The sequence below is a fragment of the Hyla sarda genome, unplaced genomic scaffold (genome assembly GCF_029499605.1).
Source record: "Hyla sarda isolate aHylSar1 unplaced genomic scaffold, aHylSar1.hap1 scaffold_2514, whole genome shotgun sequence".
NCBI classification, from domain to species: Eukaryota; Metazoa; Chordata; class Amphibia; order Anura; family Hylidae; genus Hyla; species Hyla sarda.
The window spans coordinates 1-24755 of NW_026609203.1; the positions used below are offsets into that span (position 1 = coordinate 1).

At 43.7% G+C, this 24755-nt stretch overlaps 1 protein-coding gene across 1 annotated transcript in view; it reads left to right on the forward strand.

Moving 5' to 3' along the window:
- The first annotated feature begins 2372 nt into the window (after positions 1-2372).
- Positions 2373-24755, forward strand: part of LOC130323602 (CMP-N-acetylneuraminate-beta-galactosamide-alpha-2,3-sialyltransferase 4-like) — a 32943-nt gene continuing 10560 nt past the window's right edge. The window contains exons 1-4 of the mRNA XM_056553169.1: positions 2373-2520; positions 17605-17671; positions 23250-23334; positions 23584-23655. Coding sequence (XP_056409144.1) covers positions 2515-2520; positions 17605-17671; positions 23250-23334; positions 23584-23655 — 230 coding nt within the window. The 5' untranslated portion in view covers positions 2373-2514. The remainder of the gene's footprint in view (positions 2521-17604; positions 17672-23249; positions 23335-23583; positions 23656-24755) is intronic.

Genomic DNA, 24755 nt, shown 5'->3' on the forward strand with positions numbered 1-24755 from the left:
TGATGGAAAGAAGTAATAACATTTAGCTTTAGAGCTCAGGGGGGTCATTGAATTTCGGAGGAGGCGCGTGCAATAATAGAAGGTTATTAGTTTTTGTGTTTTTTTTTATCATGGTTGAAATGAATAGAGAAAGCAAAATAACTCAGCACATAACATTTACCGTCCCGCTGGTATACAAGGAATTATTTTATTGCCTGTTACAGTTTATTTGATTTGTTGTCATTTTTATCTTTTTATTCTCAGTTTTTTTGATTTTCTTTCTTTGGTTGCATTGTTTTGTGTATATAAAAGATGAGGGTTATGGCTATTTGTATATTTTTCACTTTTATTAGTTTTTGATTTTTCAATGTTTTGTTGCATTTTTATCTAGACTTTCTGCATTTCTATTCTTTTTATGATTGTTCTAATTTTCAGTCTTGGAATATTTGTAAAAGTTGTAGTTTATTGCATTGGTTATATATACAGTACATATATATTTATGTATATACATCGAAATGTAGCAAGATAAATATATATTCTTATAATCAAAAGTTATCCCCTATCTGCTGGGTGAGGATAACCGGCTGTAGTCGTTGCGTTTACTTTGAATGAAACCAAATTTTTATAGTTTTTTAGGTTTTACTACTTTTGAACGATAAGAACTTAAATTCGTTTTCATGTCACCATCTGATGCGTCCTCCCAATCTTATGTCTGGAGAATAAGACGATTTGCTGTTTTGCTTCTATTTGGAATTATATTCTGACCCCCAACACCTTTATATTTTTCTATCTACGGAGTAGTTTGAGGGCTTATTTTATGGGGTAAGCTGTAGTTTCCGATGGCAGAATTTTGGGTGACATATGACCCTCTTTTTACTTCCATTTTTGGAAGCAAAATGAATATGAACAGAAATTCTGACTTAGCAATTGTGAAAATGCTTATTTATTTATTTATGTTTTACATAATGAAGAGGGGAAAGCTTTTTGTGCTTTTTTTTAACTTTTTGTTAAATTTTAATGAACTTTTTTTTAAGTTATGACAAAATGCAGATATGCCAGTGGTAAAGATGTATTCTTTATTCGGATCCCAATTAAAACCACAGGGCATGGGGAACAGCCATTACAACAGCAACAGAAAGACAGCGTGGACGCGTTTCGGGTATAACACTTCATCTATGCATGTGCATAGACGAAGGGTTATACCCGAAACGCGTCCACGCTGTCTTACTGTTGCTGTTGTAATGGCTGTTCTGCATGCCCTGTGGTTTTTATTGGGATCCGAATAAAGAATACATCTTTACCACTGGCATATCTGCATTTTGTCTAAACTAAGTTGGAGTCTAGCCTTGCTGGGGATCAAGTGAGCGGACCTCCTCGCTCTGATTTTCATAAAGTAATTTTTTCACTCTTAGGCTATGTTCACACAGCAGAATGTTCATGTGGAAAGCCGCATAAATATTTTGAATGGACATCCAATCGGGTTCTGCTTCTTTGTTGACGCGGCAGAATTTCCACAGCAGCAACATGTGCCGCGGAAATCCTGGATCCAGCGTCCATGCAGAAATGCATTGCTGTCTATGAGACGGCGCATTTTCGAGTAGTCCTAGCGTCGGTATGTTCTTTCCATGCGGACATTCCACCGTGTGAACAGAGCCTTACTTGGACACTTGACCATTCGATCACTTGATCACTTGCTGTCCTTGGATCAGACAAAAGCATTTGATCAGGATAACCATGAGCTCCACCGTTTTTGTCTCTTTGCCAGAGGAAAGGCAATAGATGATGTCAGAGATAGACCGCTACTCAGAAGCGTCCGTGTCCAAGATGAACCTGGATAAGTGTAAAAGTCTCTGGCTGGGAGGGGGAGATCCTGGTTTTGATCTCCTGGACATCCTTTTAGAGCCCCAGGAATCCTTTAGGAGTCCTCGGCATCTAAGTTATCTATGAACTGTATATATATATCTATAAACAAAGAAAACTGTAACAGCAGGCTTATAGGATCACCACTCAGAAGGGGGATCAGGAGACTCTCCAAAAAGAGGAAACCAGATGAAAACATTCCTGCTCCCTTTGCTGATATATCTGGGCAGTGTAGACATGTTTCCAGGACCTCTCTGGACCCGGGTCTACAGTGTTTTCTTCCAAATGTAATGGGGGAATAGACTGAACCTAGTGAAGAAAGAGGTTGTATCCCGTATGAGGAGACAAGAAGGGAATGGGTATGGTCAACCCTGTTGTATTCTTTGTGAAGACCAATATAGCAAATCTCTGGACAGAGGGGGCGCTCCTCTGTGGGTATTCTCCTATAAGGGATGGTTTCAGCCTTTCTTCCATTAATAGGGGATGCGAAGGCAAATAAAGGTAATTTGCTAGTGGGGTGATAAGGTCTCCTTAAATTCCTTCACAGGAGGGTCCTGTCGACTCAAGATCCCCTTAAAGTTTTTGGACTTGACTGCTTCCATGGGAAACTGTGTGTGAGGGACAGTCTACAGGAGCTCTATGGAACATTGATGTCCCTGAGAGGAGTGTAGAGGCATGCTGGTAAGCATAGAGCATTTTCTACTTCAATTTTCACTTAAAGGGGTACTCCGGTGCTAAGACATCTTATCCCCTATCCCTTGGGATAAGATGCTTGATCGTGGGGGTCACGAGCACAGTGCTCTCTGCTGACATCTCTGTCCATTTTAAGAACTGTCCAGAGTAGGAGAAAATTCTCATAGCAAACAAATGTTACTCTGGACAGTTCCTAAAATGGACAGAGATGTCAGCAGAGAGCTCTGTGTTCCAAAAAGAGAATAATTTCTTCTGTAGTATTCAGCAGCTAATAAGTACTGGAAGGATTAAGATTTTTTAATAGAAGTAATTTACAAATCTGTTTAACTTTGTGGCACCAGTTGATTTAAATTGATTTAAAAAAAAAAAGTTTTCCACTGGAATACCCCTTTAATACGGCCACTTTCAAAGGAAAGAAAAAGTAACTGCTGAGGTAATTTCCTCTAGCTATGTATTGCACAGACAAATTTATCATATGCTGCGCGCCTAGGGTTGCCACCTGGCCGGTATTTTACCGGCACAGCCAGTATTTTGGCCACCCTGCCGTTGTTTTTATATTAAAAATACCAGCAATGCAGTGGCCGGCATTTATCCAACCAATCCTCCACCTCCCAGAATGTTGCACTATAACCTATACCAGTGTTTCCCAACCATAGCACCTCCAGTAGTTGTAAAACTACAACTCCCAGCATGCCCGGACAGCCAACGGCTGCCAGGGCATGCATGGAGTTGTAGTTTTGCAACAGCTGGAGGCACCCCTGGTTGGTAAACACTGATCTATACTATATACTACAATATAGTCCAACATGCTGGGAGTTGTAGTTTTGCAACAGCTGGAGGTACCCCTGGTTGGGAAACACTGACCCATACTATATACTACTCTATAGTCCAACCTGCTAGAAGTTGTAGTTTTGCAACAGCTGGAGGCACCCCTGGTTGGGAAACACTGACCTATACTATATACTACTATATAGTCCAACATGCTGGGAGTTGTAGTTTTCATTTGCGGCAGCTGCTGAGCCACAGGTTGTATCAGGGCATGCCACAGGTTGTATCAGGGCATGCTGGGAGTTGTAGTTAGTAACTAACTGCAAGTCACGAATTTGCTTTAAAAAAAAAAAGCAATCAAAAAGTCACATCAAAACAAAAATGATACTGTTAAAAACTACAGACCGGGGCGCAAAAAATTTGCCTCATACAGGCCCGGGTAAGGAGAAATAGAATAGTTTTAGGGGTCAGAATAGGACAAAATTTCCCCACATATGTGTATCCTGTGATGTCACGCATATATAATTACTTATGCAAATTGGCATGGCCGGTATTTTTTATGCAAGAAAGGTGGCGACCCTATGTGCGCCATGCCATAAATTTGATGCACTTCAGCACTTTCACTTCAGCTAAAAAATATTGACTGTAAAACACGTCTACCATAGACAATAATGATTAATTCCCCTCACAGCGTTTAGTACAGACACAGTGGGAAATGATGAGAGGGTTAGGACCATACTCGGTGAGGCTAGGCTTCCCCGGTGGTGGGATGATGCTGATACATTAGTCTTTTTGATCGCTTCTCGGCCTTGTGGCTAAGATCAAGTGTAGTGTGGTGTCCCAGCACCGTATTTCATACTGTGCCTTGGTAGGGGGGTCTCCAAAGTCAGAGTCCCTAGGACTGTCGGGGTCCGCTTCCATAGTTAGCCCCTAGTCACCCCTAAGTAAGTTAATATTTATAACAATTATCATTGTAAATATGTATATTGCATTACTCACTTGTTTTGCGTCGCAGGACCTTAGGTCATGTGACCCGTTACTCAGAACTCTATGGTATGTTGAAGGACCATAGGTGGTTCCTGTGTCACATGTTCACCCACAATGCCGTGTAACGGTGAGTGACAGTTGTTATGCACCAATCAAAAACAGCTCAGCCCCTGCCCATATAAGGGAGCTGCGGCCATTTTTCGCTCTCTTGTGTTGCTGTCACTGAACGAGGTAGGACCTCCGCAACTTTCAAATACGTTTACTAGGCCAAAAGCGGTTATACTTCAACAATTCCCCGCTACTCTCCGCAAGATCACTGGACCTAAATGCACCCCTAAATCCAGTGGATCTATGTTACGGAATCTTCTAAAAGCTAAATTGAGCTTATCTGATCCCAACCAACTGTCAATCGCTGATCAACTAGAAATAGACTCTGTTATCTGGACTGTTATTGCAATTGCCTGCTTCAGAAAATCTTCAGTAAGAGTTCCTGCAAGTTTTCCGTTAAACAGTGGTTGTGGACAATCCATTTATTTCGCACTCACCTATCGCTCTTGGGAAGGGTGGCAATAGCCCCTAGCAACATTACAGTATTTAACCCTCACCCTGGCGTCACGAGTGACAAGGGTTAACAGCACCCTTTATTATCCAGAACAGCAACACCCCAACTACCCTACACCCCCACCAAGGCACCACAGTAGTATCTGTTCTTATCAGTTTAAGCCGGTGAGCGGATGCACCGGTTTTGGACTGGTGGGGATGGGTGCTGCATGGAGGATGCAGGTGTACCGGGGCGTTCCGGGGCTGGTTCTGAGGAATCAGCTCGATGGCTGCCCTGATGTGACCTGTTTCCTCCAGGTCTCGCCATGAGGCTGAGAGGGTCTAGAGCCAAGGAACTTTAGTGCCTCGGGGAGTGGTGACCCCGAGGTGCCGAAACTCACTGGGAGTATTGGCTCACGGAGTTGAAGCACGGGCACCATAATCTCTTCACCTTGTGGCACTCACCTCTTGATTCCTGGCCTTCTGGCTAGGATCAGAGAATTTGTTATAGATCCGGTCGGATGTCCGGTCAGTATGCCTGTACACATTCACTTTTTTTTTTGTCTCACTGTGTCACCTTTTGCGTGATATGTGTTCACAGGATTGTTAGGATGCGGTAGCCCTTCTGGGTGTCCCTCTTAGCGGTATAGGGGAGGTGTGTGGGGCCATTAGGTTCTGCACCTCCCTGCAAAAACCCCGGGTACTCCTGCATGGGCAGGTAGCAGGGTACTGACCGTTATCGGCTCTGCGGGCAGATACCTTGGCTAACGCCAAGGGGGATGCCGGGAGCATTTGTGTCCCCTAGTAGCTTCGGCAAAAAGGGACATCGAACCTAGAACCTTGCAGGTGCCTTTTGGTCCGGAGGCGAAGGGTAAGGTTTGTTGGGGGGCCTCTCTCCTATCGGAGAAGGGCTTGCGATAGACCGCATCCTTTGTGCACTTTTTTAGTGTAACACGTTTGCACTTTTTCTTGCACTTTGGGTGATTCGAGAGCACGTTCCTCGGCTCTTAGAGAAAATATATGGAAATATAGGGCTTGCAGCTAAAGGGTTCTGTATATGGCTAAATAGCTTCTCTATTGTTTGGTTTGTATAATGTGTTATATGTACTTTGTTTTGTGTATATTAAACCTATCTAGAGAAAAAGTTAACCAGTTGCCCATAGTAACCAATCAGATTACTGCTTTAATTTTGAACCCCTTAAGGACGGACCCATTTTTTACCTTAATGACCAGGCTCTTTATTTATTTTTTTACTTTGACACACGTCTCTTTATTATTTTTTCATGGTGTTCACTGTGCGGTAAAAGTGATGTTATATTTATTCTGTGGGTTGGTACGATTACGACAATACCCATTTTATATAACTTTTTATTCTCTTTTTCCTTTTCTAAGCAAAATATTTTTTTCCCTTTTTTGTGTTATTATTTTCCGACAGTCGTAACTTTTTTATTTTTCATCCAACACTATTGATTGAGGGCTTATTTTTTGTGGGACAAGCTGTACTTTTTTATTCGTATTATTTTTGCAATAAATGCTACCTTTTGATCTTTTTTATTCGCTATTTGTACCAAAATTGGCGAATAGTGCGCTTTTTTGTTGTTCTTTTTTTACGACGTTCACCGTGCGGGATAATTTACATTATAGATTTATAGTAAACGTCATTATGGACATGGCAATACTAAGCATGTATATGCTTTGTGTTTTTTTATGATAATACAGGGCTTTTATTGGGAAAGGGGCATTTTTTTTTTTTTTTTACACTTCATCCTTTTATTGGAGAACCTATTATTATTTTATTTCTCACTTTTTACAAATTATACTATGCTGTAGTACATTTGTACTGCAGCACAGTAGTATAACCTGATGAGCTGCACACACTACAGCCCCTGGCTGTATCTCACAGGCTTCTGTAGCAGGCATACAGGAGGCCATGATTTGGCCTCCTGCTTCCATAGCAACCAACGGCGACCCGCGATCGTATTGTGGTGCCGCCGTTGGTGAACAGGGAGAGCACCCTCCCCCTGTCAACACCATAGATGCCGTGATCAGGATTGATCACGGCATCTATGGGGCTAATGCTGCCAGGACCCCGGCTGTGATTGACAGCTGGGCCCAGTGTGCATACGTCCCAGCATGCAAACGTGTCAGGTGCTGCAACGTATGCATATGTCCTGTAGCAGGAAGGGATTAATAGGGCCTCTGGAAAAAAAAAACTGTTTGGTTGCTGTGGGCTACTGTTCAACCTGTCGTCTTCACAGGTTTTGATCTCCCCCTATGTGAATATTTTATATACACTGCTCAAAAATATACAGGGAACACTTAAACAACACAACGTAACTCCAAGTCAATGACACTTCTGTGAAATCACACTGTCCACTCAGGAAGAACACTGATTGACAATCAATTTCACATGATGTTGTGCAAATGGAACAGACAACAGGTGGAAATTATAGGCAATTAGCAAGACACCCCCAATAAAGGAGTGGTCCTGCTGGTGGTGACCACAGACCACTTCTCAGTTCCTATGCTTCCTGGCTGATGTTTTGGTCACTTTTGAATGCTGGCGGTGCATTCACTCTAGTGGTAGCTTGAGACGGAGTCTACAACCCACACAAGTGGCTCAGGTAGTGCAGCTCATCCAGGATGGCACATCAATGCGAGCTGTGGCAAGAAGGTTCGCTGTGTCTGCCAGCGTAGTGTCCAGAGCATGGAGGCCCTACCAGGAGACAGGCCAGTACATCAGGAGACGTGGAGGAGGCCGTAGAAGGGCAACAACCCAGCAGCAGGACCGCTACCTCTGCCTTTGTGCAAGGAGGAGCAGGAGAAGCACTGCCAGAGCCCTGCAAAATGACCTCCAGCAGGCCACAAATGTGCATGTGTCCCCTCAAACAGTCAGAAACAGACTCCATGAGGGTGGTATGAGGGCCCGACGTCCACAAGTGGGGGTTGTGCTTACAGCCCAACACCCTGCAGGACATTTGGCATTTGCCAGAGAAAACCAAGATTGGCAAATTTGCCACTGGTGCCCTGTGTTCTTCACAGATGAAAGCAGGTTCACACTGAGCATGTGACAGATGTAACAGAGTCTGGAGATGCTGTGGAAAACGTTCTGCTGCCTGCAACATCTTCCAGCATGACCGGTTTGGCGGTGGGTCAGTAATGGTGTGGGGTGGCATTTCTTTGGGGGGTGCTGCAAAGCCCTCCATGTGCTTGCCAGAGGTAGCCTGACTGCCTTTAGGTACCGAGATGAGATCCTCAGACCCCTTGTGAGACCATATGCTGGTGCGGTTGGCCCTGGGTTCCTCCTAATGCAAGACAATGCTAGACCTCATGTAGCTGGAGTGTGTCAGCAGTTCCTGCAGGAGGAAGGCATTGATGCTATGAAATGGCCTGCCCGTTCCCCAGACCTGAGTCCGATTGAGCACATCTGGGACATCATTTCTCACTCCATCCACCACAGACTGTCCAGGAGTTGGCGGATGCTTTTAGTCAAGGTCTGGGAGGACATCCCTCAGGAGACCATCCGCCACCTCATCAGGAGCATGTCCAGGCATTGTAGGGAGGTCATACGGGCACGTGGAGGCCACACACACTACTGAGCCTCATTGTTTTAAGGACATTACATCAAAGTTGGATCAGCCTGTAGTGCGGTTTTCCATTTTGATTTTGAGTGTGACTCCATATCCAGACCTCCATGGGTTGATAAATTTGATTTCCATTGATTTTGTTGTCAGCACATTCAACTATGTAAAGACAAAACTATTTCATATGATTAGTTCATTCATTCAGATCTAGGATGTGTTATCTTAGTGTTCCCTTTATTTTTTTGAGCAGTGTATATATTGTTTGGTTTTCACCTAGGGTTGGGGTTTAGTATACAGTTGGGTGGTGGATTATAAAAGGGGAGGGAGTCCACAGCTTATCGGTATCGGCCCTAAAAAATCTATATCGGTCGATCCCTGGTTCTTGGGATCCACAATGTATATCAACATCTGCAATATCACACAGCACATTTTTTATTTTGTATCTCATTAAGGAACAGCAATGCAGTCTCTTAATAATAATTATAATAATAATAGTAATTAACTTAAACATAATATAATAATTACTGGTTATTTGTATTGATAATTGGTAATACAAGTCGGACAAGAACATACAAAATACAGCAGTTTCTAATTGGCTCCTGCAATGGCTTAATGATTTTATATATATATATATATATATATATATATATATATATATATATATATTTGTGTGTATGTGTATGTATATATATATATATATATACACATATGTATATATACAGTGCTTAGTGAAAGTATTCGGCCCCCTTGAACTTTTCGACCTTTTGCCAAATTTCAGGCTTCAAACATAAAGATATAAAACTGTAATTTTTTGTGAAGAATCAACAACAAGTGGGACACAATCATGAAGTGGAACAAAATTTATTGGATATTTCAAACTTTTGTTAACAAATAAAAAACTGAAAAATTGGGCATGCAAAATTATTCAGCCCCTTTACTTTCAGTGCAGCAAACTCTCTCCAGAAGTTCAGTGAGGATCTCTGAATGATCCAATGTTGACCTAAATGACTAATGATGATAAATAGAATCCACCTGTGTGTAATCAAGTCTCCATATAAATGCACCTGCACTGTGATAGTCTCAGAGGTCCGTTTAAAGCGCAGAGAGCATCATGAAGAACAAGGAACACACCAGGCAGGTCTGAGATACTGTTGTGGAGAAGTTTAAAGCCGGATTTGGATACAAAAAGATTTCCCAAGCTTTAAACATCCCAAGGAGCACTGTGCAAGTGATAATATTGAAATGGAAGGAGCATCAGACCACTGCAAATCTACGAAGACCCGGCCGTCCCTCTAAACTTTCAGCTCATACAAGGAGAAGACTGATCAGAGATGCAGCCAAGAGGCCCATGATCACTCTGGATGAACTGCAGAGATCTACAGCTGAGGTGGGAGACTCTGTCCATAGGACAACAATCAGTCTTATACTGCTTAAATCTGGCCTTTATGGAAGAGTGGCAAGAAGAAATCCATTTCTTAAAGATATCCAGAAAAAGTGTAGTTTAAAGTTTGCCACAAGCCACCTGGGAGACACCAAACATGTGGAAGAAGGTGCTCTGGTCAGATGAAACCAAAATCCAACTTTTTGGCAACAATGCAAAACGGTATGTTATGCATAAAAGCAACACAGCTCATTACCCTGAACACACCATCCCCACTGTCAAACATGGTGGTGGCAGCATCATGGTTTGGGCTTTTCTTCAGCAGGGACAGGGAAGATGGTTAAAATTGATGGGAAGATGGATGGAGCCAAATACAGGACCATTCTGGAAGAAAACCTGATGGAGTCTGCAAAAGACCTGAGACTGGGATGGAGATTTGTCTTCCAACAAGACAATGATCCAAAACATAAAGCAAAATCTACAATGGAATGGTTCACAAATAAACATATCCAGGTGTTAGAATGGCCAAGTCAAAGTCCAGACCCGAATCCAATCGAGAATCTGTGGAAAGAACTGAAAACTGCTGTTCACAAACGCTCTCCATCCAACCTACTGAGCTCCAGCTGTTCACAAACGCTCTCCATCCAACCTCACTGAGCTCCAGCTGTTCACAAACGCTCTCCATCCAACCTCACTGAGCTCCAGCTGTTCACAAACGCTCTCCATCCAACCTCACTGAGCTCCAGCTGTTCACAAACGCTCTCCTTCCAACCTCACTGAGCTCCAGCTGTTCACAAACGCTCTCCATCCAACCTCACTGAGCTCCAGCTGTTCACAAATGCTCTCCATCCGACCTCACTGAGCTCCAGCTGTTCACAAACGCTCTCCATCCGACCTCACTGAGCTCCAGCTGTTCACAAACGCTCTCCATCCAACCTCACTGAGCTCCAGCTGTTCACAAACGCTCTCCATCCAACCTCACTGAGCTCCAGCTGTTCACAAACGCTCTCCATCCAACCTCACTGAGCTCCAGCTGTTCACAAACGTTCTCTATCCAACCTCACTGAGCTCCAGCTGTTCACAAACGCTCTCCATCCAACCTCACTGAGCTCCAGCTGTTCACAAACGCTCTCTATCCAACCTCACTGAGCTCCAGCTGTTCACAAACGCTCCCCATCCAACCTCACTGAGCTCCAGCTGTTCACAAACGCTCTCCATTCAACCTCACTGAGCTCCAGCTGTTCACAAACGCTCTCCATCCAACCTCACTGAGCTCCAGCTGTTCACAAACGCTCTCCATCCAACCTCACTGAGCTCCAGCTGTTCACAAACGCTCTCCATCCAACCTCACTGAGCTCCAGCTGTTCACAAACGCTCTCCTTCCAACCTCACTGAGCTCCAGCTGTTCACAAACGCTCTCCATCCAATCTCACTGAGCTCCAGCTGTTCACAAACGTTCTCCATCCAACCTCACTGACTTCCAGCTGTTCACAAACGCTCTCATCCAACCTCACTGAGCTCCAGCTGTTCACAAACGCTCTCCATCCAACCTCACTGACCTCCAGCTGTTCACAAATGCTCCCATCCAACCTCACTGAGCTCCAGCTGTTCACAAACGCTCTCCATCCAACCTCACTGAGCTCCAGCTGTTCACAAACGCTCTCCATCCAACCTCACTGAGCTCCAGCTGTTCACAAACGCTCTCCATCCAACCTCACTGAGCTCCAGCTGTTCACAAACGCTCCCCATCCAACCTCACTGAGCTCCAGCTGTTCACAAACGCTCTCCATCCAACCTCACTGAGCTCCAGCTGTTCACAAACGCTCCCCATCCAACCTCACTGAGCTCCAGCTGTTCACAAACGCTCCCCATCCAACCTCACTGAGCTCCAGCTGTTCACAAACGCTCTCCATCCAACCTCACTGAGCTCCAGCTGTTCACAAACGCTCCCCATCCAACCTCACTGAGCTCCAGCTGTTCACAAACGCTCTCCATCCAACCTCACTGAGCTCCAGCTGCTTTGCAAGGAGGAATGGGCAAAAATTTCAGTCTCTCGATGTGCAAAACTGATAGAGACCTACCCCAAGCGACTTACAGCTGTAATCGCAGCAAAAGGTGGTGCTACAAAGTATTAATTTAAGGGGGCTGAATAATTTTGCACGCCCAATTTTTCAGTTTTTTATTTGTTAAAAAAGTTTGAAATATCCAATAAATTTTGTTCCACTTCATGATTGTGTCCCACTTGTTGTTGATTCATCACAAAAAATTACAGTTTTCTATCTTTATGTTTGAGGCCTGAAATGGGGAAAAAGGCCAAAAAGTTCAAGGGGGCCGAATACTTTGACTATATAGTCAAAGTCCTGAAATCACTTGAATGCTTGATGAAGGCTATAAACGTTGCATTTGATATGGGGACAATAAAATAATCCAGTTTCTCAAGATCCTTGACCTGGCTGGTGCTGTGATTTCGGACTTTGACTACATTGATCCTGGGTTGGCTACCTGGGTATTCACGTGTTCAGAGGTCGACCCCCGGTGCTGTCTCACACTCTCTCTTCTACATATATATATATATATATATATATATATATAATAGTATGTGTGTTATGTTGTTTAATAAGGGATGAGTAGTTGCTGCCTCGGCGCTGCACTGCAGTAACAGTAAGTATAGGTTCACACACCCGTTCTCTCCTGTCCCCGCTATTCTCCTTTCATTGCTGCTAAACGGAACATACCGTATTTTTCGTCCTATAGGACGCACCGGCGTATAAGACGCACCCAATTTTTAGGGGCAAAATCTAAAAAAATTAAGATTTTTAACCCAATAGTGGTCTTCAACCTGCAGACCTCCAGATGTTGCAAAACTACAACTCCCAGCATGCCCGGACAGCCGTTGGCTCTCCGGGCATGCTGGGAGTTGTAGTTTTGCAACATCTGGAGGTCTGCAGATTGAAGACCACTGCATAGGAGGTAATACTCACTTGTCCCCGCCGCTCCGGACCTGTCACCGCTGCCCTGGATGTCGCTCCATCGCTGTCGCCGTGTCCCCATCGCTCCGGAACGTCTCTGCTGCCGGCCGGGTATCCTCGCTCTCCGTCGCCGCCATCACGTCGTTACGCACGCCGACGCACGTACGCGACGACGTGATGACGAGGAAGGAGAGCGCCGGCCATACAGGGGATCCCTGAACGGAGAAGACAGCGAGGAGGCAGGTAAGGTCCCTCCCGGTGTCCTGTAAGCACTAACCCGGCTATTCAGTCGGGCTGTTCGGGACCGCCGCGGTGAAATTGCGGCGGTCCCGAACAGCCCGACTGAACAGCCGGGTTAGTGTCACTTTCCCTTCAGACGCGGCGGTCAGCTTTGATCGCCGCGTCTGAAGGGTTAATACAGGGCATCACCGCGATCAGTGATGTCCTGTATTAGCCGTGGGTCCCGGCCGTTGATGGCCGCAGGGACCGCCGCGATAGGGGTGTATTCGCCGTATAAGACGCACCGACTTTTCCCCCCCAGTTTTAGGGAAGAAAAAGTGCGTCTTATACGGCGAAAAATACGGTACTAACAAACTGATGCAATGTGATTCAAAGTGATACCATTAAGCGGCATCCTGTTGCATCAGTTTTTAATCCGTTTGTATCCTTTACTGTACATTTTTATTTTTGTCCGGGTACTTCCTGGTTGCTCACATCTCTTCCCAGCATGCTCAGAAGTAATATCGGATCAAAAACGGATTGGAAAAAAAATGAATGCAAATGGATGACCTTACAGGCTCATCCGTTTGCCATAGACTTCAATGTTAAATTTCATATATCCGTTTCCAAACCGTTATTTGTAATGGAGAAAGAAAAATGTAAAGTCTTTCCTCCGGTAAAAATAACGCAATAGGAACCAAACGAATGCAAACTGGTGACAAAGGACTGTAAAAAAAAAAATACCATTGACATCAGTGGAATCTATTTACAGCTGTTTGCAAGCCGTCTGCAAAAGGCTTGAATGGATTTGAGAACGGACACGAATTAAAGGAAACATGCAGCGAAAACAACTTATCCCAACGCTGGACCCCCCCCGCGATCTCCTGCACGGGGCCATGGTTTTGACGCAGCTCTCCCGTGCAGGAGGCATGCCCCCTCCATGTTTCTCTATGGGAGAGGCGGGGATGCAGCGTTCGTGCCTCCCCACCTCTCCCATAGAGCTTTATGGGAAGGGGATGTACCGTCGTCCTCACTGAGGTCGACGCTAGGCGCATTTGCCACCGCACAGCACGGCAATGCGGGGGCCCCGTTTGGAAGATCGCGGAGGTCCCAGCGGTTGGCCCTACCGCAGTCAGACACTTCTAAGTTGTTTTCGCTGCAGATATCCTTTAACGGGGACTGACGTTAATGTGAATGAGCCCTGACTTGTGTAGTGATGGGCTGGAGAGAGATGTGGATGTGCTTTGTCTGGGTGGTGCTCTTACTTGGACGGAAGTTAAAGGGGTACTCCGGTGGAAAACTTTTTTTTTTAATCAACTGGTGCCAGAAAGTCAAACAGATTTGTAAATGACTTCTATTAAAAAAAAAATCTTCCAGTCCTTATTAGCTGCTGAATACTACAGAGGAAATTATTTTCTTTTTGGAACACTGTGCTCTCTGCTGACATCATGACCACAGTGCTCTCTGCTGACATCTCTGTCCATTTTAGGAACTGTCCAGAGCAGCATATGTTTGCTATGGGGATTTTCTCCTACTCTGGACAGTTCTTAAAATGGACAGAGATGTCAGCAGAGAGCACTGTGCTTGTAATGTCAGCAGAGAGCTCTGTGTTCCAAAAAGAAAAGAATTTCCTCTGTACTATTCAGACGCTAATAAGTACTGAAAGGATTAAGATTTTTTTATAGAAGTAATTTAGAAATCTGTTTAACTTTCTGACACCAGTTGATTAAAAAAAAAAAAAAAAGTTTTCCACCGGAGTACCCCTTTAAGCATTTAATACGGTAGCAAAGAGAATTGAAAGTACGGCACTCACTCCGGTCAGAAGCAAGTATGATAACCCTTCATTTTATAGGCCACATGATGTGCACAAAGCGGGGAGGAACAGAAAGATACCGGAGCTTAACGGAGCTTGTGAGTCTGACGGTCCAATTTCGTGGCTGATCCGCTTGGTCACATGACCACGCGGATCAGCTGGGAAATGCGACCATCAGACTCAAGAGCTCCAACGGAGTTCCGTCCCCTTTTGTGCACATCATATGGATTATAAAATAATAAGTTGTCATATTTGGATCTATAGTAGTAAAAATGGTACCCAGCACTCACCAATCTTGCAAAAAGTAAAAGTTTATTAATCCATATCACAGTACAGGGATGCGTTTCGACAAAGGTGCCTTACGGCACCTTTGCCGAAATGCATCCCTGTACTATTCTATGGATTAATAAACCTTCACTTTTGCAAGATTGGTGAGTGCTGGGTACCATTTTCACTACTATTAGTACTATAAAGTTGCCCTTTATTTTATACTTCTGCTGCTTAACAAAATATGTCCCCCTCCCCCACTCCCCTCCATTTTTGGGTTGTACATACATGAATAGAACTGTTGTAGTTTTTAACAAATCCTGTAATTGTGCCTTATTATAATTCTTTCTTTTAGTGTTGAGTAAAACAAACACAGTGCCCACCTTTTATAGTGTCATACAATGCCAACATGCCAAGCGGTAGCAGTACCTATAGTCAACACCACACAGTATTAGTGTCTACACAACAAAGCCATGTAACACATACACAATAAAGTCATAAAATAACAATACCCACACATAAAGGACTTTTGATGCCTACTCGATGTCATACAGTAACAGTACCCAAACAATATGGCCTTATGATGCCTACAAAATGTCATAGAGCAACAAAACCCACACAATATGGCTATATGATGCCTACAAAATGTCATAGAGCAGCAAGACCCACACAATATGGCTATATGATGCCTATATGATGCCATGCAATAACAGTACCCACACAATATGGCTATATGATGCCTACATGATGCCAAACAGCAACAGAACCACACAATATGGCTATATGATGCCTACATGATGCCATATAGTAACAGTACCCAAATAATATGGCGATATGATGCCTACATGATGCCAGACAGCAATATGGTCATATGATGTCTACATGACCTCATACAGTATTAGTGCCCAAACAATAAGGCCATATAATGCTTACATGATGCCAAACAGCAACAGAACCCACACAATATGATGCCTATATGACGGCATACAACAACAGTGCCATACACTATGGCTATATGTTGCGTACATGATGCCATGCAGTAACAGTACCCACACAATATAGCTATATGACTCCTTATGGTAATGGTGCCTACATTACTTGGCTATATGATGCCTACATGTTGCCATACAATAACAGTATCCACACATTTTGGCAACAAGATGCCTACATGCAATTACAGTACCCACACAATATGGCTATATGATGGCTACATAAAACAATTACATCAGTCATGCAATATGGCCATACAATGCCTACATGACACCATACAATAATAGTACCCACCCAATATGACCATATGATGCTTTCCCGACACCATACAAGTACCCACTCATTATTACCATGTGATGCCTACATGACACCATTCAATAACAGTAACCACCCAATATGACCATAGAACGTCTATATGATGTCGTTCAATAACAGGCCCCACACAAAATAGTACAAATAACGGAGACCAAATAATCCTCCAGCTGAAATGATGATGACATGGGGTACACACTAAGACAGTATAAGGTGGGTTGGTGGAGAACTCTAAATGGTGGGGGCCCCAGGGCTGTAGCTATAAAGGTAGCAGTCGCATTGGTACCCTGATTCCTAAGGGGGCCCCAAAACACATCTGCCCCATAACAGACCAGTAATTTTAACTGGCATATGGGGCCCTGTTGCAGATTTTGCATCAGGGCCCAGAAACTACAAGCTCCGCCTCTGCCCAGGGCGATAACTTCTTTGACCAACGTTATGATCTACTCTTACCCTAAGGGAAATTTCCAGTCTCTTTCCTCTGGGATTTGTCACTCATCAGAGGTTATAGTCTAAAACAAAAATAGAGAAAAAGAAACACAGCCACACATCCACCATTTGTATTTTGATCTACCTGCTTCTCATAAATTCAAACACTAACAGGTTGTTATTATACATTTTGATCAAAAATTACAAGCCCACTCGCCACGTCAAGGCCACCTATTTAGAGTGGGTGCCCTACCCAACATTGGTGTAGCGCTGGGTGGCGGCCACCACCACCACTACACCCTGCCCAAAGGAGACAGTATAAAGGCTTCCTCATTCTCCCAGCCCTCTGGCAGTGAGCACCTGGTAGGTTTCACACTGGTGTGGTTCTCTGTGGCGGCCATTGTTACTGTGATGCTTTGTCTCTGGGGTGGTGTGGCCCGGAGCCAGGGGCTTGGTCGGGCAACAATGGGGCTGCCTGACCACTGGGTCATTCCCCCGGTGGGCATGGTGTCTCGGAGGCAGTGGTCACCGCCCAACGCTACGCCAGTGTCAGGTTAGGGACCCACTCTGACTAGATGGTCTTGACGTGGCGAGTGGGCTTGTACTTTTTGATCAAAATGTATAATAACAACCTGTTAGTTTTTGAAATTATGCTGAGAAGCAAGTAGATCAAAATACAAATGGTGGATGTGCGGTTGTGTTTCTCTATTTTTGTTGTACAGATGTTATAGTCTACTTAAAGACATGCGCCAGTTCTGCATCGCTGATCTCCTGCACACCAAGTAATGGTTCTGTATGTTCCTTTTCTTTCAGGTTGCTGACCATGAAATCTGTCAGAGAGGTAATGGTTTTTCGACGACCAAAATGAACAGTAAACAAGGTGAGTCCACTTCTCCTCTGCATTTACTGATAAACCCCAGAAGAGGGGTCCAGAATTCTCCTTATTTTATTGATATCGCTTCATGGGAGCTTCAAATCCCCCTACGGCTTCCAACACTTGACCTTGTGTGCCGGGTCCTAAAAGCTACTAATGTGGCCAATGGGAACTGTGTGTTCTGCCGAAAAAGGACAGGGTCGTATAATGTTCTGTATTTTATTTTCGTGAATGTTAGGTAGTATAAAATATGAGATTTAATGTTAAGCTAGTGTAGGAAGGTGTTAAAATAAAGAAATGCCACTTTAACGTCAGGCAGCATGGGCCATGGCCACTAGAGATGAGCGAACTTACAGTAAATTCGATTCATCACAAACTTCTCGGCTGGGCAGTTGATGACTTTTCCTGCGTAAATTAGTTCAGCTTTCAGGTGCTCCGGTGGGCTGGAAAAGGTGGATACAGTCCTAGGAAAGAGTCTCCTAGGAAAGACTGTATCCACCTTTTCCAGCCCACCGGAGCACAGGAAAGCTGAACTAATTTATGCAGGAAAAGCCATTAATTGCCGAGCCGAGAAGTTTGTGACGAATCGAATTTACTGTAAGTTCGCTCATCTCTAATGGCCACTTTAAGAATTCTGACCAGCACAAAAAATGCAGAATTGTCAATTTTGTTTAAAAAAAAAAAAAAAAATACATGAGACCAGGACAAAAATTACATTTTTATTCTAAAGACAGGACAGTCCCACCACTGTAGCAGGCAGACAGAATATTATCTGCTTCCGCATTCATGCAGTGGATTTGGAGTTCTGTCGGAAAAGCAGATATGACCGCTATAAAACTTTATAATTCTGAAATTTAGACCAATAAAGATAAGCGATGGCTGGTTGCACCTGTTCCCAGTTCTGGGGAATTAGATGTTTTGTCTGTACCAGTTACTATGTGCACACAATCGTTACCTCCTATAAACACATGGGACTCGCAGGAATTAACTCCTTGATGCTGACACACACAGTTCTGCAGATCCTGCAGCACATTTGCCCTTAAAGGAATACTAACCTAAAAAATCTAGTACTGCATAGGTAGGATACCAGCTTTGTGAACATGGTTGGCTTTTATATACAGATAGATCTTGATCTGCGGTATCTCCCATAATAAGGCTGCATTCACACCACGTTTTTGCAATACAGTTCCCTTATCAGGTATTTGATGAAAAACGGATTCCTCAAAATCTGACTAAACTGTATCAAAACGTGTGTACAAATTTTAACCCATATATGGTTGAAAACCGTATACGGTTTGAAAAATGTCTGGTTGCATCCGTTTTTTTTAGAAAAAAAACATATACGTTTTTAACTTTTCACTCCATTTTGAATAAAGTTTCATTTGTTTGATTGAAATTCCAAGAAAAAAAATGTGCAAATTCAAAAACCGTATGGTGAAAACCGCATGGAACCGTACGCACATACAGTTCTGTACGGTTCCCATTGACTCCTATGTTAATTAAAAAAACGTATATTGTTTAATACAGTTTTTTTACCTGGACCAAAAAATGTGGTGGACTACGGTTTTGGGTATGGGTAAAAAAAACGGACAAAACCGTATAAGATGCAAAACGGACTAAACCGGATGATGCGTTTGACATACGGTTTACAATGCTAAGTCAGTGCATACGGTTTTCTATACAGTTCAATGTTCAATACGGTTTTTAACTTGAAACCGTATACGGGAACTGTATAGCAAAAAACGTGGCGTGCATGCACCCTAACAGTGTTTAATGTAGTTTCCCCTAATAAATAACTCGCCTGTACCCTCAGCTTCTTTAGCAAGGCAGTGGTGGTCTTGGAGGTGTTTGGGGTCCTTATCATTTTGGAAAACTGCCTTGCGGCCCAGCCTCTGAATGGAGGGGATCATGCTCTGCTTCAGTATGTCACAGTACATGTTGGCGTTCATGGTTCCCTCTAGAGATGAGCGAACTTACAGTAAATTCAATTCGTCACAAACTTCTCGGCTCGGCGGTTGCTGACATTTCCTGCATAAATTAGTTCAGCTTTCCGGTGCTCCGGTGGACTGGAAAAGGTGGATACAGTCCTAGGAAAGAGTCTCATAGGACCGTATCCACCTTTTCCAGCCCACCGGAGCACCTGAAAGCTGAACTAATTTATGCAGGAAAAGTCATCAACTGCCGAGCCGAGAAGTTCGTGACGAATCGAATTTACTGTAAGTTCGCTCATCTCTAATTCTAAACTATACAAAATAAAGAGGATTGCAGTTGCTTCTATTCTATATAAAGCATGCACTGTGATGGTCGGGGTGTCACCATATAGCGTGTATGTTACCGTCCGGATGATTCTAATAATACACATATAGGTTTATCTATGGTTCTACTGAAGAACCCCGTTATGGCAAACTAAATGAACAATGCAACATTGTTCCAAATGATATTTATAAGAACTGTACCTTGTAATTTCCTATATGATGCAGCAGAAAATGAGGATTTATGTTACAGGGTGTATGTTCATTTGGGTATTTTCTGTTTCCATCATCTTTATGGCAGTGTTCTCCAACTGTTGTTAAACTATAACTCCCATCATGCCCCAATGGCCCTTTTGTCATCGTGTACACCCTGTGCCAGTGTTTTCCAATTTGCATTTTTCCAGCGGTTGAAAAACTACAACTCCCATCATACCTTGGTAGCTGTTTTGTTATAGAACGTACACTATATAAGTTCCCCCAACCTGTGGCTTTCTAGCCAAGGACAAGGTATGGAAGGAGTCAGTCTTGCAACATCTGGAGAGTCACAGGTTGGAGACTATTGCTATAAAATGTACACTAGGGGGGGATTTATTAACACCTGTCCAGAGGAAACGTTACTGAGTTGCCCATAGCAACCAATCAGATCACTACTTTCATTTTTGAAAAGGCCTCTGAATAATGAAAGAAGCGATCTGATTGGTTGCTATGGGCAACTCAGCAACTTTTCCTTTTGGACAGGTTTTGATAAATCTTCCCCTTGATTACAAAAAGGCTACCAGGGCATGATGGGAGTTGTAGTTTTGCAACAGCTGTAGAGCCTCAGTTTGGGGAATAGGAAAACACTGAAACAGAGGGGGAGATTTATCAAAACCTGTCCAGAGGAAAAGTGGCTGAGTTGCCCATAGCAACCAATCAGATCGCTTCTTTCATTTTACAGAGGCCTTTTAAAAACTGAAAGCAGCGATCTGATTGGTTGCTATGGGCAACTCAGCCACTTTTCCTCTGGACAGGTTTCGATAAATCTCCCCCAGAGTGTACATTGGACAACAAAAGGTCGTCAGGGCATTACGGGAGTAGTTTTTCTACAGCTGGAGATCTGCAGGTTCGGGAATAGGATACACAAATTTGAAGGTAGTCAGAGCATGATGGGAGTTGTAGGTTTGCAACAGCTGGAGAGCCACAGGTTGGGAAACACTGCTATAGAGTGTACATTTGATGACAAAAAGGCTACTAGATCATGAAGGTAGTTGTAGTTTTGCAGCTGCTGTATGGCTGGGTTCACACTGTGGAATTTCTGGGCAGAATTTCTGCCAGAGATCGATCCGGCGGCACTAGGACCACGCGGACTACATTGCCGTTCCCATAGATGGCAATGCATTTCTGAGCAGATGTCCCAAAAGATCCACCCAGAAATGCATTGCAGTCTACTCAGTTCTAGCGGCGCCGGCTCGATCTCCGGCAGAAATTCTGCCCAGAAATTCTGCAGTGCGAACGCAGCCTAAGGGTCTATTCACACGGCAGAATTTCCGCTTGCGGAATTCTGCCTCAAATTTAAAGCCCATAGACTTCTATGGGATTCCGCACTCCCATTCACACTTTTGAAATTCCACTTGCGGAATTCCGCAAGTGGAATTTCAGAAGTGTGAATGGGAGTGCGGAATCCCATAGAAGTCTATGGGCTTTAAATTTGAGGCAGAATCCCCCCGTGTGAATACACCCTAAGGCGACAGGTTGGGAAACACTGGTATAGGGAGGCAGGTGTTACCATTTCCTTAAAGGGTTACTCCAGTGGAAAACCTTTTTTTTTTTTTTTATTATTTTTTTTTTTTTTTAATCAACTGGTGTCAAAAAGTTAAACAGATTTGTAAATTACTTCTATTAAGAAATCTTAATCCTTCCAGCACTTATTAGCTTCTAAATACTACAGAGGAAATTCTTTTCTTTTTTGAACACAAAGCTCTCTGCTTACATCATGAGCACAGTGCTCTCTGCTGACATCTCTGTCCATTTTAGGAACTGGCCAGAGCAGCATATGTTATGCTATGGGGATTTTCTCCTTCTCTGGACAGTTCTTAAAATGGACAGAGATGTCAGCAGAGAGCACTGTGCTCGTGATTCAGCAAAAAGAAAAGAATTTCCTCTGTAGTATTCAGCAGCTAATAAGTACTGGAAGGATTAAGATTTTTTTAATAGAAGTAATTTACAAATTTGTTTAACTTTCTGGCCCCAGTTGATTTAAAAAAAAAAAAAGTTTTCCAGCGGAGTACCCCTTTAAAAGCTCTGTGGTTCAGGCCAGCGATAAGGCGGAGAGTTCTTAGTTAAATATTTATTTAGCAGAAGGTTTTTTTCTTTAGAAATGTTGGAGACATCACACCCCATGTTTACTTAATACCTCCTCCTCCTTCCTCAATTCCTAGACCTGTGATCCATTTACTGAATGTGAATTCCTTATTATAAGACATAGGAAGAGAGTGGTCCCAAAAGGAAGCTGCTCCAGCAGTTTCCAGGGAGGAGAAATGCGGATGATATCTGTGGCACCTTGAGGGTTTGTTGCAGTCAAACAAGCATTCCGGGATTATGGGGTTACTGATTTATTCAATAAAAATGACAAAACCATACATTAAAACAAATATATGGAATAATATAAAATAGGACGAAAATAAGAGGGAGATAGCAACGCGTTTCGCAGGGTGACCCCCGCTTCGTCAGGCTAGTCTATTATTATAAGACATAAATAGCTATCAAGGATACGTTATAAGAGGGGCGGCCGGCGCTTTTCAGGACAGCTGAGGGAAAACCCTATTTTTGCAGACATATTGATTATTATGATATACAGCGACCTAAGATGAGAAGTGGGGATTTGTATTTATGGAAGTTGTTTTTAAAGGGGTATTCCAGGAAAAACTTATATATATATATATATATATATATATATCTGTTAAACAGATTTGTAAATTACTTCTAATAAAAAATCTTAATCCTTTTAGTACTTATGAGCTGCTGAAGTTGAGTTGTTCTTTTCTGTCTAAGTGCTCTCTGGTGACACCTGTCTCGGGAAATGTCCAGAGTAGAAGCAAATCCCCATAGCAAACCTATTCTGTGCAGTTCCCGAGACAGGCAGAGATGTCAGCAGAGAGCACTGTTGCCAGACAGAAAAGAACAACTCAACTTCAGCAGTTGATAATTATTGGAAGGATTAAGATTTTTTCCCGAAATACCTCTTTAAGTGACGGACATCTAGTCTGTTGTAGTTTTGTGTTATCTTGTGTTAATCCTGATATTATAATTGACATTTTAATGTATCCGCCTTTCATTGTGTGTGTTTGCTGCAGGATGGAGAGCCGGCGCTGCCTTCCTTACTGTCATGTTCTGCTTCGGGATGTTGTGGTACTTACAAGTGGACACCTACATACCCAGGTAGGTACACAGCCAGCTCTGAGACCAGTTCGGTGTCATTTCAGGTGTGGGGCAGTAAATCGCAGAAACATGAAATGGATTTATTGTATTTCTGTCCTGAGATGACTGTAAATGTGGAGTTGATCTGTGCCTCCCCAGGAACAGGCGTTTCATACTGTGGCCCCTGCGCCTGCCCAACCCCTGTCCACTATAAATATTATCACAGAAGAAAAAACAGCAAATATATAACCACAGCGTCTGTGTCCTTAGGTCCTATGTAAATGTCGGAGCCATGTGCGCTCCAGGTGACGTCGCTTCCAAAGCAGCTTCTATGATCAGCAAGTAAGTTTCTGGCAGCTGTCAGTCATCTCTCCTAGCACACACCAATCCTCCTGTATAGCACACACCAATCCTCCTGTATAGCACACACCAATCCTCCTGTATAGCACACACCAATCCTCCTGTATAGCACACACCAATCCTCCTGTATAGCACACACCAATCCTCCTGTATAGCGCACACCAATCCTCCTATACAGCAAACACCAATCCTCCTGTATAGCACACACCAATCCTCCTGTATAGCGCACACCAATCCTCCTGTATAGCACACACCCATCCTCCTGTATAGCACACACCAATCCTCCTGTATAGCACACACCAATCCTCCTGTATAGCACACACCAATCCTCCTGTATAGCACACACCAATCCTCCTGTATAGCACACACCAATCCTCCTGTATAGCACACACCAATCCTCCTGTATAGCACACACCAATCCTCCTGTATAGCACACACCAATCCTCCTATACAGCAAACACCAATCCTCCTGTATAGCACACCAATCCTCCTGTATAGCACACACCAATCCTCCTGTATAGCACACACCAATCCTCCTATACAGCAAACACCAATCCTCCTGTATAGCACACACCAATCCTCCTGTATAGCGCACACCAATCCTCCTGTATAGCACACACCCATCCTCCTGTATAGCACACACCAATCCTCCTATACAGCAAACACCAATCCTCCTGTATAGCACACACCAATCCTCCTGTACAGCACACACCAATCCTCCTGTATAGCACACACCAATCCTCCTGTATAGCACACACCAATCCTCCTGTATAGCACACACCAATCCTCCTGTATAGCACACACCAATCCTCCTGTATAGCACACACCAATCCTCCTGTATAGCACACACCAATCCTCCTGTATAGCACACACCAATCCTCCTGTATAGCACACACCAATCCTCCTGTATAGCACACCCCGTCCTCCTGTACAGCACACACCAATCCTCCTGTATAGCACACACCAATCCTCCTATACAGCAAACACCAATCCTCCTGTATAGCACACACCAATCCTCCTGTATAGCACACACCAATCCTCCTGTATAGCACACACCAATCCTCCTGTATAGCACACACCAA